Source organism: Microchirus variegatus (genome assembly GCF_963457635.1).
Source record: "Microchirus variegatus genome assembly, chromosome: 8".
In the NCBI taxonomy this organism is placed as follows: Eukaryota; Metazoa; Chordata; class Actinopteri; order Pleuronectiformes; family Soleidae; genus Microchirus; species Microchirus variegatus.
The window spans coordinates 2,182,253-2,199,728 of NC_139809.1; the positions used below are offsets into that span (position 1 = coordinate 2,182,253).

The window sequence follows — 17,476 nt, forward strand, 5'->3', positions numbered from 1 at the left end:
AATCAGCAAAAGAATTTTAGCTGAGTCATGTTTGGGCTGTTTATTTCTTCTTTTCGGGAAGAACAATAATATTATTTATATTATTTTATAACATTATTATTTGTTACACAGTTGGAGAATTATGTCTTTGAAATGATTCAGCACAAATGCGTTGTTAACATCTTCATAGTTCATAAATCTCGAATAACAAGTATTATTTCCTGTAAATGTAGGTGTCATTTTGGATGTGACGGTGCTCGTGTTGCTGTATTTATTTAGAAGAAAACAGGTTTATTCATACATTTATGTTTGTACAGGGGTGGGATCGAATTATTTGTTTGTTTTTCCACTTCCTCGTGAATATGTTTAAAGGTTGTTATATTTTCACAATTTACTTTTTTTTTTTTTTTTTTTTTCATTTCTTGTAGTGTTTTGTTAAATGAAGTGCAGTTTGCAGTAATAACCTGCAGGTGTCGCAAGTGTAAATCACTGATGGGAGTTCAGTGCCTTAATTGTTAAGGTGCTGCGTGTGTGTGTGTTCTTGTACTTGCGGCATACTGAGGACCAGTGAGGGTTTTAAACCAACAAAGTGAGGTAATTTTTACGGAGTGAGGACATTTTGGCCGGTCCTCACATTGTTTTCATTTAAATCACTTCCTTAGGTTGCTATAACATGCCATACTCAATTTGTCAAAATTTTTAATTTTGGACGACTTTTACTCCAATTTTGGACCATAATTTTTTTTTAAATTTTGGACCAATTTTTTTTTTTCAAATCTTGGACCAAATTTTTTTTTTCAAATTTTGGACCAAATTTTTTTTTTTTAAATTTTGGACCAAATTTTTTTTTTTAATTTTGGACCAGATTTTTTTTTTTTAATTTTGGACAACATTTTTTTTTTCAAATTTTGGACCAACAATTTTGGGTAAATTTTTATTTTTCAAATTTTGGACCAAACATTCTGTGTCAATTTTTTTTTTCAAATTTTGGACCAGATTTTTTTTTTTTAATTTTGGACAACATTTTTTTTTCAAATTTTGGACCAAACATTTTGGGTAAATTTTTTTTTTTCAAATTTTGGACCAAACATTCTGTGTCAATTTTTTTATTCAAATTTCGGGTCAATTTTTTTTCAAAATTTTGGTCAACATTTTTGTTCAAAATTTTGGTCAACATTTTTGTTCAAATATTGGATCAACATTTTTTTTTTTAATTTTGGGTCAAATTTTTTTTTCTAATTTTGGAAGACAAAGTATAGTATGACCTTTATGACTTTATGACTTTTTGCTCTGGGGCTCCACCTGAGGACATTTTATGGTACTGCAACCAGTAGTTCTTTGTAGATGTCATTCATGAAGTAGATAATTGTAATTGTGTTGATTTTTAAAGTGGAAATGCTGGTCCTCAGTATGCAGCAAGTACAAGAATGTGTGTGTGTGTGTGTGTGTGTGTGATTCATAGATGATAATAATGATGAGAAGTAAATGAGGTGTAAACATGATGACACTGAGTGACTGGTCACCGCCCACAGTACAGAGTGGGTGAACTTTGACACTAATTTCACTGTTTCCACACCCTCTGTCCCTGTGTGTGTGTGTGTGTCCCTCCCTCTCTCTCTCTGTGTGTGTGTGTGTGTGTGTGTGTGTCTGTGTTGTGGCTGGATGAGTTGAGCTCAGCTCAGGGAGCTGCAAACATGTACATCTGGTTCACTGTGTTGCTCGGCCTGGCCATCCTGTCCTTCTCTTTCCTCAAAACACTTTTCCCGTACTTTGACGCAGACTGCGCGTACATGCTGAGGAGCCTCAAACTCGGTGCCAGACTCGTCAAGTACAAGAAAAACAAGCCCTTCTACAGCATCCTCGACTGCTTCTTGGACGCAGCGAGGAGACACCCCGCGAAGACCTTTGTGCACTTCGAAGGTCGCGAGATTTCTTATGGCGAAGTGGACAAACAGAGCAGCAAAGTGGCGCGAGCGCTGCAGGCTGCAGCTCAGCTGAAGGAGGGCGACACTGTGGCCATGTTTCTCCCGAACGAACCCTCGTTCATATGGACTTGGCTCGGTTTGTCCAAACTGGGCTGTGTTGCTGCTCTGCTTAACTTCAACATCAGGTCCAAGTCTCTGCTGCACTGTTTCTCCTGCTGTGGAGCTAAAGTCATCATCTCCTCTGCAGGTCAGTCACACACACACACACACACACACACACACACACACACACACACACACACACACACACACACACATTCGTGTACTTGCTGCATACTGAGGACTGGGTTGCTGACAAAGTCAGGACCAGCATTTCCACCAAATATCTACTTCATGAATGACATCTATATAGAACTACTGGTTGCAGTACCATAAAATGTCTGCAGGTGGAGCCCCAGAGCAAAAAGGGCTGGAAAACTTTTTCGATTATTTATTTTATTAAATTTTGGTCCAAAATTTGACAAAAATGTCATACTATACTATGTCGACCAAAATTAAAAGAACATTTTGACCAAAACATTTTGGTTGAAAATTTGACAAAAACGTCATACTATACTATGTCGTCCAAAAGTTGAAAAAAAAAATTTGATAAAAAAATGGTCCAAAATTTGAAAAAAAAGTCATACTATACTATACTATAAAAATATATATATTTTTTTTGACAAACTGAGTATATCATGTTATAGCAACCTAAGGAAGTGATTTCAATGAAAACAAAGTGAGGACCGGCCAAAATGTGCTCACTCCGTAAAAATGACCTCATTTTGTTGGTTAAAAACCCTCACTGGTCCTCAGTATGCCACAAGTACAAGAACACACACACACACACACACACACACACACACTCATGCATCTTCACCAGTGGGCAATCGCCCCTCTGTGCCCTAATGGACAAGTACCCCATGCACTAAAGCAGGGGTGTCAAACTCATTTTCACTGAGGGTCACATCAGCATAACGGTTACCCCTTAAAGGGTCAGATGTAACTGTCATACAGAATAAATGTAACTAAATGTAACCAAATATAATGTAAAATAACATATTGATAAATAACTTTCTGTATAGATTACTTATTCAATTTCACTGGTCACACGATGCATATACAATGACACACTCCGATCTAGTGGCGGTGCCGTCATTTTGCGGGTAACGAAATCTCCATGCATTGTGGGAAATGTAGTTTATGGTCCACGCACCCCTTAAAGCAGCATAGACCTATTTTAACACTGATTTTTTAAGACCAATTAATCACTCGCGGGCCACATAAAATGACGTGGTGGGCCACATCTGGGCCCCGGGCCATGAGTTTCACACGTGCACTAAAGAGTCCTCTCACAACACCAGAGTTGATTCTAGAGCAGGGGTCACTTGCATGTATCCATACGATCACTCAGTACTCGGTACTCAAACAAAATATCACTGTGTGTCACATCATTAGGAGTAAGCACTGGAATTAATGTGTATGCAATTGAATGCATAATAATATTCATCATTTAAATGGTTAATTGCATAACATGTTAGCATGGTAGCATAACCCTCCGTATCCTTCAGGTTAGCTCTCGGTCTCAGGAAGGTTGGTGACCTCTGTTCCAGAGTCTCACAGAAACCCCTCCAACCAGCATTCATCAGCTTTATATAATAAATAATACAGTTTTATTTCAAACGTTTACATTGTTATCTACGGAAACATATTGCATTCACCTAAACTTTTGAAAAGGTTTTTAAGAGATTTTTCTGAGTGAATTTGATGGTGGGGAAGCTTCCTGTGTCTCGATCGCTGAACTGAAAGCAAAGATGTCCCACTTTGATATCCAGTGAAAGGAATGTCTTCAGTTTTCAGTTCCTCATCCAGCACGATGAAAATAAATGGCGGACGTTGTAACAGCATTTCTTTTATTATTTACATATGTTAGCAGCGTACAGGGTCAGGCAGGCCGACTGGACGTGAGGGCTACATGATCGTCCTGGAGCTTCTCGTCGCCAGCTTCCGTTGAAGGCAATCTGGTAAAAACAGACCCCCCCAAAAATCTCATAAAAACAGACCTGAAAAAAAATCTCTTCAAAAAAAGAAAAAGTGAATACCATACACTTCTCTAATGATCTTTTTAACAATAGACATCGAAAACTTATTCAGAAATAGAATTCTAGACAGCAGATAAAGATCAGAACAAGAGCTGGGTGTGGAGCCTCTTTAGGGAGTTTCTGTGCCTTTGTCACTGCTGTATAGATTCAAAGTTGGTCAGCCCTCGGGGGGGCCCCCTTCTGCCCTTGGGCCCCCCAAGCATTTGCCCGCCTTGCCTGTTGTCAAGCAGTCTCTGACAACACGAACGCACACTAAAGTTCAAAACATGAGGAAGTGACCTACGGGCACTATGCCATTCACATGTGGCCTCTAAAGCAAAATGTAGACTTAAAAGATTGATGGTTTCTGAGTGAAAGGGAAAAGTGATGCAGCGTTTCTATAAGATGCTCTCGGAAGTTTGTCCTTCCAATCAGAAAATTATGTTCGTTATGACAAGGTCCTTAGAGGACATGACATTCAGTGCTGTATAGGATAATGTCAGTGTTGGAGATAACAGCTGATGCTGTAAAAGATGTTGTGCTCACCACTGATCTTCACCCTGATGTGACCCGGGTAGATAAAAACAACAACAGCAGCACAATCCTGAACAATCACATTCCCAAGAATAAAAAAGACTAATGAAAGACAAAGGGTATTTATCTGTTTTTGCATAAACTGCCGTCACATGAATATTTGCAGATACTCAAGTGAGTCTGTGTCACAACAAGGCACAACGTGATAAGGCAAATAAAAGTGTCAGCTGTTATTTTTACATGGTTGTGTTTCATTTCTGCTTTTATTCATTTCATTTCTTGCTTCTTCCACCACGTGGCGGTTGTTGTGGTTTCTTTATCAATCCAGACAAACCTCCTCTCACTCACTGAATCTACTGTTTCAGCTAACTTTCCAGTACAGTAACATGTGGAAGAGAGAGACAGGCACAGTACGGTCACATGATTCTGTTTCTTTAGGTTTTATTTGTGGAAACCGTTGCACTCAACTCACCTTGAAGCATAAACGCTTCAATGTGACGCAATATTTTTCTTTGTTTTTCCACTTTAGGTGAAAGGAAAATGTGCTTAAAACAGTGTAGATAGCATCTATAGTGTTGCATTACTGCCTCCTTCTTATTCCTCACTCCTTCCTTGTAAAAGTATTAAAGGTCACAAGTTGAACGTAAGGGAATTTACATTATCAGGATAATGGTGGACTTTAAAGGTCACATAGAGTGGTCCTGTTGCACATAAATGTTAGTTATGGAGGTCTACTTACATATATTAACTTTTTTCTGACAGTGTTTTTCTGCTGCGAGATTTCAGAGTGAACTTTCACCCCCAGAAGACAGAGTCTTGTGATTGGCCAGTACTATCCAGCACATCCGTTCTCAGAAGCGCAGCGCCCCCCTCTGGAACGGCGGATGCACTGCTCCTCATTATCAAAACATTGTTTTAACAGTGTTTAAAAATAGCTTCTTCACGACTCCCCGCCGCAGTCCCTTTGACGACCTTTGACCCGGAGTCCCGGACGTTATTCTTCTTCTGCGGTTCAATGCACGTAACCGGATGTACGTAACTATTACGGGATTTTCAGTGATCTCGTTGAGCCCCGAGATTACAATAAAACACAACGTTCTCAGCAATGGCTGAACTGTTTGTTTCGAACCGTCAGGCTTCATAAACAAGGTAATGACCCAGATACACACCAAAAATACAGCGATAATAGGAACTTCCGGTCTAGTTCCGCTTTAAAGGACTTTAAAGAATATTTTACCCGATTTCTCCAAGTAAACTTAGTTCCCTGGTGTCCTTATGCACGTCTGTGACATACTTTGGTCAAAATACCATAAGGATGAAGCACCACAGCAGTTCAATCACCCTGAACAAAACAACCCTGTTCACAACACTCGGTTTAGTAGTATCTCTTTAGGTCCACCTTAAAAAATATTAAAACGAAACTTAAGGGCCAGGAAATGACATCAGCCACAGAGGCTACTGGGAGCTAACAGCAGTTAGCATTTGGAAAAGTGATCATTTGCAGGCTCTAGCAGGCACATTGCCGTCATATATAACATGTATCCACTGGACAGATAAATCCTCTGAGGCTGGAAGTTTGTGTAGAACTCTGTGCTGCACTGTGGAGACAAGAATAGAATGTTTCGTGGACTTCGCGGACTACTTCCGGTTTTCGGATACAGTCGCCCTCGCCAGCACTCTCGCATGTTTTTTTACGGACAAAGCGGAGCTCAGCGAGACAACAATTCCAGGAATTTGGCGCATTGTGACGTCCCAATGAGTCCGGAGTCCTAAATATAAGGATTAAAATTATTAAAAGGTTGATTTAGCATAATATGGGACCTTTCACGTAAGAAACCTCATTTAAAATAATATTAAAAAATGTCTATGTTTTTTTTTTTTTTTTACTTTACCAGGTTCATTTAAAAATTGTTTAATATGTACTTTTTTTGGTAACTTTTTAGAATATGTTTAACATGTCAATTGAAGTTTGTGAGGGAGTTTTGCTCTCAAGGTTTTGAGGAACAGTGGAGAACAATGGGTAACACTTTGGATTAGGGAACACATATTCATCATTAACTAGGTGCTTATTAACATATATGAGTAGCATACTAGCCCTTTATTAGTAATCATTAAGCACGTATTAACACCTTATTCTACATAACATTATTCTACCTCTATTATGACATGAATTAAGATTTTTCAGCATAAGGTGATAATACGTGCTTAGTATTTACTAATAAAGGGCTAGTATGCTACTTATATGCATGTTAGTCAATGGTTAATCCATGTATCACAGCAGTTCCAGCTTCATTTTAATGCAACACAGATACTTTGAGTTGTGACAGTGCTGGAGTTAAACCAGTCAAACCAGTGGTTACCAGTTGGATCAGTGTGTCGTTGGAGCCCCGTTCACTCCTCAGATTGAATCATCTCTTAGTTCCTCCAAAGAGACACCGATGACTCAATTTAAATGTATTTATGGACTAGTAGTGTAGTAGTTGTGGGTTAATAGACAGCTGTGGATTAAGCAAATATGCTGTAAATGATCACTTTGTTTTAGTCAGCAGCTCTGAATGTCACATGGGATTATGGGCTTAAATCAAAGTGGACACAAACTGAAATGAAATCCCATTGAAATGATTTGAAATGTTTTTTTGTTTTGTTTGAGTCAACATGTGCAACTAAAAACTGTGAAACACAAATTTGTGAAACATATACATACTCATGTGTTCATTAATGAATGTCTCCTCTGTTCTGTTTAATGCAACCAAACCTTTTTAAAAAAAACTCAGCAGTGTTTTTAAAGGCTTCTCTCTATTTAGTTTTTTAGTGTTTGCCCCACATTTACTCCAGGAAACCAGGGTTATTTGAGGAAACCTAAGTTTCTCTCTCTCTTGCATGGAGTCTCCCGGCTGAGACCATGTGCTCGTGTCCCAGTGGGAGCTGAGGTAACACGATGCAGGCCTTCACTGTGTGCGCAGCATTGTGTAACGCAGCAGTCTGAATGTTCCTCTTGTGTTTGCAGAGCTGCTGGACGCCGTGGAGGAGGTGCTGCCGACGCTCAGAGAGCAGGGCATCCGCGTCTATCTGCTGTCCAAAAGCTGTGGCATCCAGGGCATCGACTCCTTGTCCGAGCAGATCGCCGAGGCCTCAGATCAGCCTCTGTCCCCAGACCTCAGAGCCGACATCAATATCAAGAGCACGGCTCTGTACATCTACACGTCAGGCACCACAGGTAAAGCAGGAATCATTTTTATTTAAAACGAGTGAATACAGCGAGAACTGATCCAGCAAAACTTCCCTTGGACAGGGTTATCGTGAATCACTTCTGTATTTGTTTTTCTTCCTGTCTCTGCTGAGACTTTCAGTTTTGTGGAGTGAAGCTGCTTTCAGACATAAAGTACACGGAACTCTATGAACTTCACTGAATATGTGAAAGTAAATGTGCACAGAAGTCACTCTGGAGATTCTCCTGCAGCACAACAAGCTGTGAACAATTGGATTTGTATGTATTCTGAATGTGTTCGCTAACAATTTAGACATCAAGAAGACTACTACACTCTTAGAAATAAACATGCTAAGTAGAACCATATAAGGTTCTTCGGCTTGTCCTCATAGGAGGACCCTTTTGGAGGGTTCCACCAAGAACCCTTTTAAAACCCTTTATTCAGGAAAGGGGTTTTAAAGGGTTCTCTGGATCAATGTGGTTCTTACTGGAACCGTTAGTGTTACCAAGAACCCTTGAAAAAACCCTTTCTTTGAGAAGCAAATGGTTCCAGGTAGAACCTAGGTAGAACCTCAGGCCTTGTAAAAGAACCCTTTTGGAACCCTTATTTCTAAGAGTGTAGTACTAGACATTTCCAGTTTGAAGTGGAGGTTTTAGCACAGAGGAATAAAGTGAGTCACTTTGAACTTTGAATAGAAATACGGACTGCTACAGATTGAAAGAGTGATGATGTAAGTACACTACTTTCTTAAATACGGAAACCATAGTGCTGAACTCTGTCAAACTAAGACTTTAACAGTTTAATCACAAGACATTTGACTCTTGTTTCCTGTCTGTCTGCATCAAACCTAGAGAAACCTCAGCGCCATGGTTTCCATATTTGTTTTTGCTGAAAACATTACTCTGTGGTAGTAAGAGTAATATTAATATCAATCATAATACATTTTATCGCAGAATAAACAATTACGTTTTAAAATAATACGAGCAGTAAAACAACACAAACCAGAACTGGGTTAAAATTTGGGAGAAAGACTTTTCTAAGAAGCTGTGACTTGGTCAGGCTTAAAGATATATTATGCAATATAACAAGATTCAGTTGAGTAGTTGAGTTTCACTCTTTAATCCCTAGTAATCCCTATTTATAATCAAAGTTCAAAGTGCTATTGAATGACTCACTTTATTCCTCTGTGCTAAAACTTCCACTTCAAACCCTCTATGAAATGTCTAGTACTACACTCTTAGAAATAAGGGTTCCAAAAAGGCTCTTCTACAAGGGCTGAGGTTCTACCTGGAACCATTTGCTTCTGAAAAACCTTTTTTTCAAGGGTTCTTGGTAACACTAATGGTTCCAGTAAGAACCATTTTGATCCAGAGAACCCTTTAAAAACCCTTTCCCGAATAAAGCGTTTTAAAGGGTTCTTGGTGGAAACCTCCAAAAGGGTTCTCCTATGAGGACAAGCAGAAGAACCATATATGGTTCTACTTAGCACTTTTATTTCTAAGAGTGTAGGAGTTTCCCAGTGTGCTGTCTTTTTCTTTTCTTTTTTGTTAAATGTTATTTGTCAGTGTTGTTTGCTGCGTGTTCTGCTGAATCAAAGAGACGACAATGATCCACCACGTCTTCATCGAACTGGCTCTTCCATTATTGTTTTGACTTGGAGACTATTTGCAGCAGAACTCTGTGTTTAATGTGAGGGCGTTTCACAGGGTGTGAAGACCCTCTGGTCCATAGTGTGGAGCCAGGGATGAGAGAGTCGAAGGAGGAGGTGAATGTGAAAGTGAAGGAGGAGCCGCTTCAAGACCTTTGAACTCTTAAGCAGATGTGGTATTTAACAGGGAGCCAGTGCAGCTTGAGAGAGTGACATAGTGAGAGTGATTCCGTCCAAACAATAGTCAGAAAATTATGCATTTCCATGAAATGTTGACAAAGAAATAAGTTAGTGCAGCTTTCAAAAAAAAGGTATGCTTTAACAGCAGATACGTGGCTCATTCTGCAGCAAGTGGGCGTGTTTTTGGTTTGTCTCTCTGGTGGAAAGTCATCGATCCCTGGTGCATGTTTCTGTTTTCAATAACACACGATGATTCATTAGCGCTTCACTCTGGCAGGTTTGCCTAAAGCAGCTGTCGTCTCCCATGAGAAAGTGTGGGCCGCCTCCTTCATCCAGGCAGCATGTGGAATCACAGCAGAGGACATTTTCTACATCAACCTTCCTCTCTATCACAGCGCAGGCTTCCTCATCGGGATGGTCGGCGCCATCGAGAGAGGTAACGTGACTCATAATCCTCTCACGAGAACGAGAAAAAAACACACATTAAACTCCTGGTTTTGGATCAGAAGAAGAAGAAGAAGTTGATTGTGTTGATGTGGATTGCAGGTATGACCATTATTCTGAGGAGAAAGTTCTCTGCCTCTCAGTTTTGGGACGACTGCAGGAAATATAACGTGACAGTGATGCAGTACATCGGCGAAACGATGCGCTACCTCTGCAACACACCCAAGGTGACAGAAAACTACACCCACCAGTCGTGAATTCACCCAGTGACGGTTGTAACTGTGCACGTTTTGTGAATTGCATCTCAGTCAACCAGAAAACCGGTATCACTGTTTACAGAGAGACAACGACAAGAGCCACAAAGTGAAGATTGCCATTGGAAACGGCGTCAGGACGGACGTCTGGACAGAGTTCCTCGATCGCTTCGGCGACATTCAAGTCAGGGAGCTGTACGCCGCCACAGAGGGGAACATCGGCTTCATTAACTACACGTCCAAGATCGGTGCTGTGGGACGGGTCAATTTCCTCCAACGGGTAGGTGGAGGAAACTGTTTTCAGACACGGCAGCAGTTTGGACGGACTGACGCAAACTGTTCTACAGACATTTATTTCACATAGGTTTAAATTACCACTGAAATAAAGACATGCAGATTTGGGATTAGACGAGTTGGTCACCCTAAATTGACCATAAGTGTGAGAGTGGATGGTTGTTTGTCTCTATGTGTCCCTGTGATGGACTGTGACCCGTCCAGGGTGTGACCTGCCTTTCGCTCTATGTCGGCTGCGATCGGCACCAGCGACACTCATGTGGAGGATAAAGCGGTAGAAGATGAATGAATGAGTTAATTAATGCATTCCGTACAGAAGTCCATTCCCCCCCCCGCTCAGCTCATCACTGTATTTATCTGTCGCTCGTGTCACAAACAAAACACCATTTCTATTCTTTTTTTTCATTAAGGCTTTTATTGTGAAATATTTGCAGGAACAGCACATGTGCAGCTTCGTACTAAAGACTCTTGATATTATTCAATACAGAGGAGCAGGTAACTGATAACGCCATTAAAAAGGCAGAACAGTCAGTTTTCGTCAGTATAGATGCAGATTTCTATGGATTCCACTACTTTGCTTGATATTTTGGTGCGGAAATGCTTTATGTTATATATTTTTTCCCATAAGTCAGTAGTGAATTGGCTTAAAAGGCACTCCTATGGAAGTAAATCTGTGCCATCTGAGTTTGAATTCGAATTTCTAACACTGAATTTTTTTGCATCGAAATTAGACTTTGAATTTTAAAAACCATCAAATTTCAAGCACTGTTTTTTTTTGCCATTCACTTTTTTTCAACGTTGAAATAAATTCAGTGTAAAAAAATTTGATGTCTCAAAAAATTCAGTGTAAAAAAATTTGATGTCTCAAAAAATTCAGTTGCAAAAAATTCGATGTCTCAAAAAATTCAGTTGCAAAAAATTCAATGTCTCAAAAAATTCACTTGCAAAAATTCAGTCGCAAAAAATTCACTTGCAAAAACATCAGTTAAGAATTGAGACAGGGATCGATTGCTTCTCTCTGGTGACCTGGATATTAACTGATGTTTTTGCAAGTGAATTTTTTGCGACTGAATTTTTGCAAGTGAATTTTTTGAGACTGAATTTTTTGAGACATTGAATTTTTTGCAACTGAATTTTTTGAGACATCGAATTTTTTGCAACTGAATGTATTTCAACGTTGAAAAAAAAATGAATGACAAAAAAAAAACAGTGCTTGAAATTTGATGGTTTTTAAAATTCAAAGTCTAATTTCGATGCAAAACAATTCAGTGTTAGAAATTCGAATTACTCAGATGGCACAGATTTACTTCCATACACTCCACTCTAATGCTTCATCATCTCAAATCATCAGCTCAGTCTTAGAGAGCAGTTTTGCTGTCAAATGTGCTGCTGTCTGTCTTGGCAAAGACCCTGGTGTGAAAAAGAGTTTTATTCTCAATGAGGCTTCCCGAGGCATAATAATAATAATAATAATAATCCTACTAGACACCAGTATGTTTTGGGGTGAACATGTTACCATCACTGTTTAGCTGTGCACTCAGGCTTGATGCAGTTTGTTGTGTTTTTCTTTCTCCCGTCAAGTTTTTCTTTCCTCACGCTTTGATCAAGTTTGACATTGAGAAGGAGGAGCCAATCAGGAACTCTGAAGGTCTGTGCGTCAAAGCAGCCATAGGTGAGTCGACACGCTCTGCAACGCGACCCACTTTTGTCTTTTGAGGCTAAAATCTTAAACATAACTGGTTACAATTCATAAAAAGTAAAAATGTGCTGTTTCTATCAGGTGAAACGGGACTCTTGGTGGGAAAGATAACGCAGAGGTCTCCGTTCGTTGGCTACGCCGGGAACAATCAGCAGACGGAGAAGAAGAGGCTCCGCAACGTGTTAAAGAAGGGCGACCTTTACTTCAACACGGGAGATTTGCTTCTGTTTGACCACGAGAACTTTGTCTACTTCCAGGATCGAGTTGGTGACACATTCAGGCAAGTTGTTGTCACTCATTATATCCTTGACACCTGCTCTAAAAACCCTCGCTAAGCTCAAACTGCACTCGCTGTGTGGTCATTGATGATGGTAACATTCATGCCACACATTTTAAAGCAGCATAAAAACTGTTTACTAGTGTAACTTTACTACTGTTGTGGTGTGACTTCACTGTTTTTGTCAGTTTTTTATTAATTAATTTGTTCTGTTGTTTTCAGTGAAAGTCATCGTGGTTTATTTAAAGGGGACATATTATGCAAAATCAACTTTTTAATCATTTAAATCCTTATATTTGGGACTCTGGAGGTCCTATCAGTCATCAAAGTGTGAAAAATGATGACTCACTCATGTTTTTGTGCTCCTCCTCAGTCTTAAGTACAGGAGATAAAACACGCATTGTTGACTTCTGCGCTCACTGGGACGTCACAAGATGCTAAATTCCTGGAATTGTTGTCTCGTGGAGCTCCGCTTTGTCCGTAAAGCAAGTGAGAGTGCTGGCGAGGGCAACGGTACACGAAAACTGGAAGTAGTCCGTGAAGTCTGTGAAAAGTTCTATTCTTGGCTCCACAGTGCAGCACAGAGTTCTACACAAACTTCCAGCCTCAGAGGATTTATCTGTCCAGTGGATACATGTTATATATGACACCAATGTGCCTGCTAGAGCCTGCTAATGATCACTTTTCCAAATGCTAACTGCTGTTAGCTCCCAGTAGCCTCTGTGGTGGATGTCATTTCCTGTCCCTTAAAGGGACAATGTGTAGTATTTATGGGTTTATATAACCCAAAATCCACCTTTTTATACATATTATGTGCTCCTGCATTGTCTAGTCGCTGTATAATAGTTTTTGTTTCATTTTCGTAGTGTTTCAAAAAGTCATGTAAAATAACACGGTCGCGGGCCGCGGTTGCATAGCCACTGTTAGCAGAGAGACGCCATGTTTCTACGGGAGCCTGTAAGGACAAACGCGAGAGAACAAATCAAGTGTCGCTTAACTTGTAGCGGAAGTCCCGCCTCCTCTCTCTCCGCTTCGTCTGCTACGGCCGCGGTAGCTCCGCCCTCTCCCTCGCCTCACGAACCTCATCTGCTGACACGGAGAAAGACGACGAGGACGACATTTGACCGGCTGAGGACACCGTAGCGCTCAGGGAAGGGAGGGGGTGAGCAGAGGAGCAGTTTGTTGTTGTAAATTTCAGCCTCTCCTCTAGATGGCACTATAAACTACTTACTTCACCTTTAAGTTTTGCTTTACTTTTTTTTTTTTTTTTTTTAAGGTGGACTTTTTTTTTAAAGGGGAAATAAGTAGTTTATAGTGCCATCTAGAGGAGAGGCTGAGTTTTACAACAAAGACCTGCTCCTCTGCTCACCCCCTCCCTTCCCTGAGCGCTACGTACGGTATCCTCAGCTGGTCAAATGTCGTCCTCGTCGTCTTTCTCCGTGTTAGCAGATGAGGTTCGTGAGGCGAGGGAGAGGGCGGAGCTACCGCGGCCGTAGCAGACGAAGCGGAGAGAGTGGAGGCGGGACTTCAGCTACAAGTAAAGAGACGCTTGATTTGTTCTCTCGCGTTTGTCCTTACAGGCTCCGGTAGAAACATGGCGTCTCGCTGCTAACAGTGGCTATTAGCAGCGAGACGCGGTCCGCGGTCATGTTATTTTACATAACTTTTTGAAACACTACGAAAATGAAACAAAAACTATTATACAGCGACTAGACAATGCAGGAGCACATAATATGTATAAAAAAGTGGATTTTGGGTTATATAAACCCATAAATACTACACATTGTACCTTTAAGAGATACTACTAAACGGAGTGTTGTGAACAGGGCTGTTTTGTCAGGGTGATTGAACTGCTGTGGTTCTTCATCCTTGTGGTATTTTGACCAAAGCATGTCACAGACATGTTCATAAGGACACCAGGGAACTAGGTTAACTTGGAGAAATAGGGTATAATATGACCCCTTTAACATAAACACTGTTTCTGTGTCTTTGTTTCCAGGTGGAAAGGAGAAAACGTTGCAACGTCTGAGGTGTCAGACATTCTCACGATGGCTCATTGCATTTCGGAGGCAAACGTCTATGGTGTGAAAGTTGAAGGTGAAAACTCTCGAATAAATAGTTTCGTGGAAATTAAATGAAAGTTTGTTTGTTGTGATTGTTCTGCGTGTTTATGAACAGAAATTATGTCATTATTTGACACTGAAAATGTGCTCTGTCAAGCAATACTATCAGCAGTAGTTCAGTAACTTTTTGCGGGCCCCGTTTTTGTGTCTACATTCACGCTCCGACCTGTTTCCAGCCGTCTACTAGTTCAGTCCTGCTGTCGCTTCTGTCTGCCTTCATATGAAACAAATCACTTCCTGTCTACAGTGTGCGAGTCGTGTTAATCGACGTTCGACACTCGTTTGACAGTGTAACAGATATGTTTTCGTCACACACTGAGTTCACAGCGTGTGAATAAATCATCTGTGTGTGTGTGAATAGGTCATGAAGGACGCATCGGCATGGCTGCTGTCACTCTGCAAGACGGAGAAGAGCTCGACTGTTCGGATGTTTACAAACAGGTTGCTAACTACCTCCCTGCCTACGCAAGACCTCGATTCATCAGAATTCAGGTAACACTCGTTTATGTTTCTATGCTCTAATTTTGTTGTCTTGCAAAATTGGACAATTTTTACAACTTTTTATGGTCTAAAATTTGAGAAAATGCCAGACTATTCTACGTCGTCCAAAATTTGACCATTTTATTTGAAAAAATTATTTGGTCCAAAATTTGACAAAAACGTCATACTATAGTATGTCATCCAAAATTTGTCAATTTTTTTGAAAACATTTTTTTTATCCAAAATTGGACAAAAATGTCATACTATACTATGTCGTCCAAAACTTGACCATTTTTAAAAAAATATATTTTTTGGTCCAAAATTTCAGAAAAACGTCATACTATAGTATGTCTTCCAAAATTTTACAAAAACGTCATACTGTACTATGTGGTCGAAAATTTGACAAAAACGTCATACTATAGTATGTCGTCCGAAATCTGACAATTTCTTAGTATAGTTTGACGTTTCTGTCAAATTTTGGACACATTTTTTTCCTAAGAAATTGTCAGATTTTGGACGACATACTACAGTATGACGTTTTTCTCAAATTTTCGACCACATAGTACAGTATGACGTTTTTGTAAAATTTTGGACACAACAGTTTTGTTGTCTTGCAAAATTGGACAATTTTTACAACTTTTTATGGTCTAAAATTTGAGAAAATGCCAGACTATACTATGTCGTCCAAAATTTGACCATTTTATTTGAAAAAATTGTTTGGTCCAAAATTTGACAAAAACGTCATACTATAGTATGTCATCCAAAATTTGACAATTGTTTTGAAAACATTTTTTTTATCCAAATTTGGACCAAAATGTGATGAAAATGTCATACTATACTATGTCATCCAAAATTTGACCATTTTTAAAAAATAAATATTTGGTCCAAAATTTGACAAAAACGTCATACGTCGTCCAAATATTGATTAAGACGGCATATGACGTTATTTGCTCAAGATTTGACCATTTTTTTGCAAAACAAATTTTGGTCCAAAATTTGAAAAAAACGACATACGGTGTCGTCCCAAAACACTACAGAATGCTGTATCTCATGGAACTAGCATTAACGCTGCTTCATGACTGTATAGATATAGATATTGTGTATATCTATATATACAGTACTGTGCAAAATTTCAGGCACCAGCTTTGTGTTTTTTTCTCTGTCTGTCAAATTCTGTGATCATGTGAATTGGGAATGAAGTGATGCGACTTAAAGCTGCTCTTATATATTGGCGAGCTGTCAGTGAGTTTGACTCATGCAACATGTGATGCTCAAGCATGTCTTGAATAAACCTAGCGTAATAGACGTTTTTTTACAGCAGATATTTCTTTAAAATACTAAGACAAACATGCGATTTACCAGTAATTAAGTTTTCCACTCCAGTATTAACAGAGCTGTGTTATTGTAAATACTTGACACCTGTAGAGGATGTTTTTTAACTACAAAAAACTGCATACATATTTTCTGGATGTGTTCCAGTAAAGTGAAACAGAAATAATGATCCTCTATTGTCGTTATAGCAGCAGCTAAAACAACAAATCTAATGGTGGCCTAAGACTTCTGCACAGCACTATATATTATGTTTATATAGCTATGGTTCTCAAACTATGGTCCGTGTACCACCAGTGGTGCACAGGTTTCCTCTGGTGGTTGATTTTATTAAAAGAAAAACATCAAATATCACCACATTAACTTGGTGATTAGTTGATTGGATGTAAAGGTTGCAGCTGTAGAGAAAACACTGATTGTATATTGGTTTTGTTACAGTGTAAGTTCAGTTTTCTTGTGTTTTCTACTGTGTTCACTTTTTTGTTGTTGCCTTAAAAGTAGTGTCTAAATCTGTCACGCTGCCCTCTGCAGGCCTGCCTGGAGTTAACCGGAACGTTCAAAATGAAGAAAGTGAAGTTGGTGGCGGAAGGATTCGACCCAGCTCACATCGAAGACCGTATATACTTCCTCGATGCGGAGGAAAAAACCTACGTTCCGCTCACTGAGGACATCTACGAAGCAATAGTGTCCAGGAAAATCAAACTCTAACACAGGATGGAACAACTTGTCTATTAACTAATATTTAACAGACCTTTGTTCTTTAGTTTTTTTTTAAAAACAGTCAACTAATCTCAGGGGACTTTGAAACATTACACTGATGTTGAAAGATTTTTTTGGATTATATAATCCATATATAATAATATATATATTATTATATTATATATATTACATATTTTTCACTTCTACAGTTTTGTAAATGTCCTTCTTAATTCTGACTGTTGCACTTTTTATGATTAAACTTTGATGATCTTATCACTCTCT

At 39.4% G+C, this 17,476-nt stretch overlaps 1 protein-coding gene across 1 annotated transcript; it reads left to right on the forward strand.

Moving 5' to 3' along the window:
* Positions 1 to 1,673: 1,673 nt before the first annotated feature.
* LOC310930222 (long-chain fatty acid transport protein 2-like) lies at positions 1,674 to 17,210 on the forward strand (the record flags this gene model as incomplete). The annotated part of the gene is made up of 10 exons (XM_083893139.1): positions 1,674 to 2,151; positions 7,566 to 7,775; positions 9,873 to 10,031; positions 10,142 to 10,266; positions 10,379 to 10,573; positions 12,169 to 12,259; positions 12,368 to 12,566; positions 14,563 to 14,660; positions 15,048 to 15,178; positions 17,027 to 17,210. The coding sequence occupies 10 exons, from the start codon at positions 1,674 to 1,676 to the stop codon at positions 17,201 to 17,203; spliced, it is 1,863 nt and encodes a 620-aa protein (XP_083749265.1). The 3' UTR covers positions 17,204 to 17,210.
* Between the last annotated feature and the right edge of the window lie 266 nt (positions 17,211 to 17,476).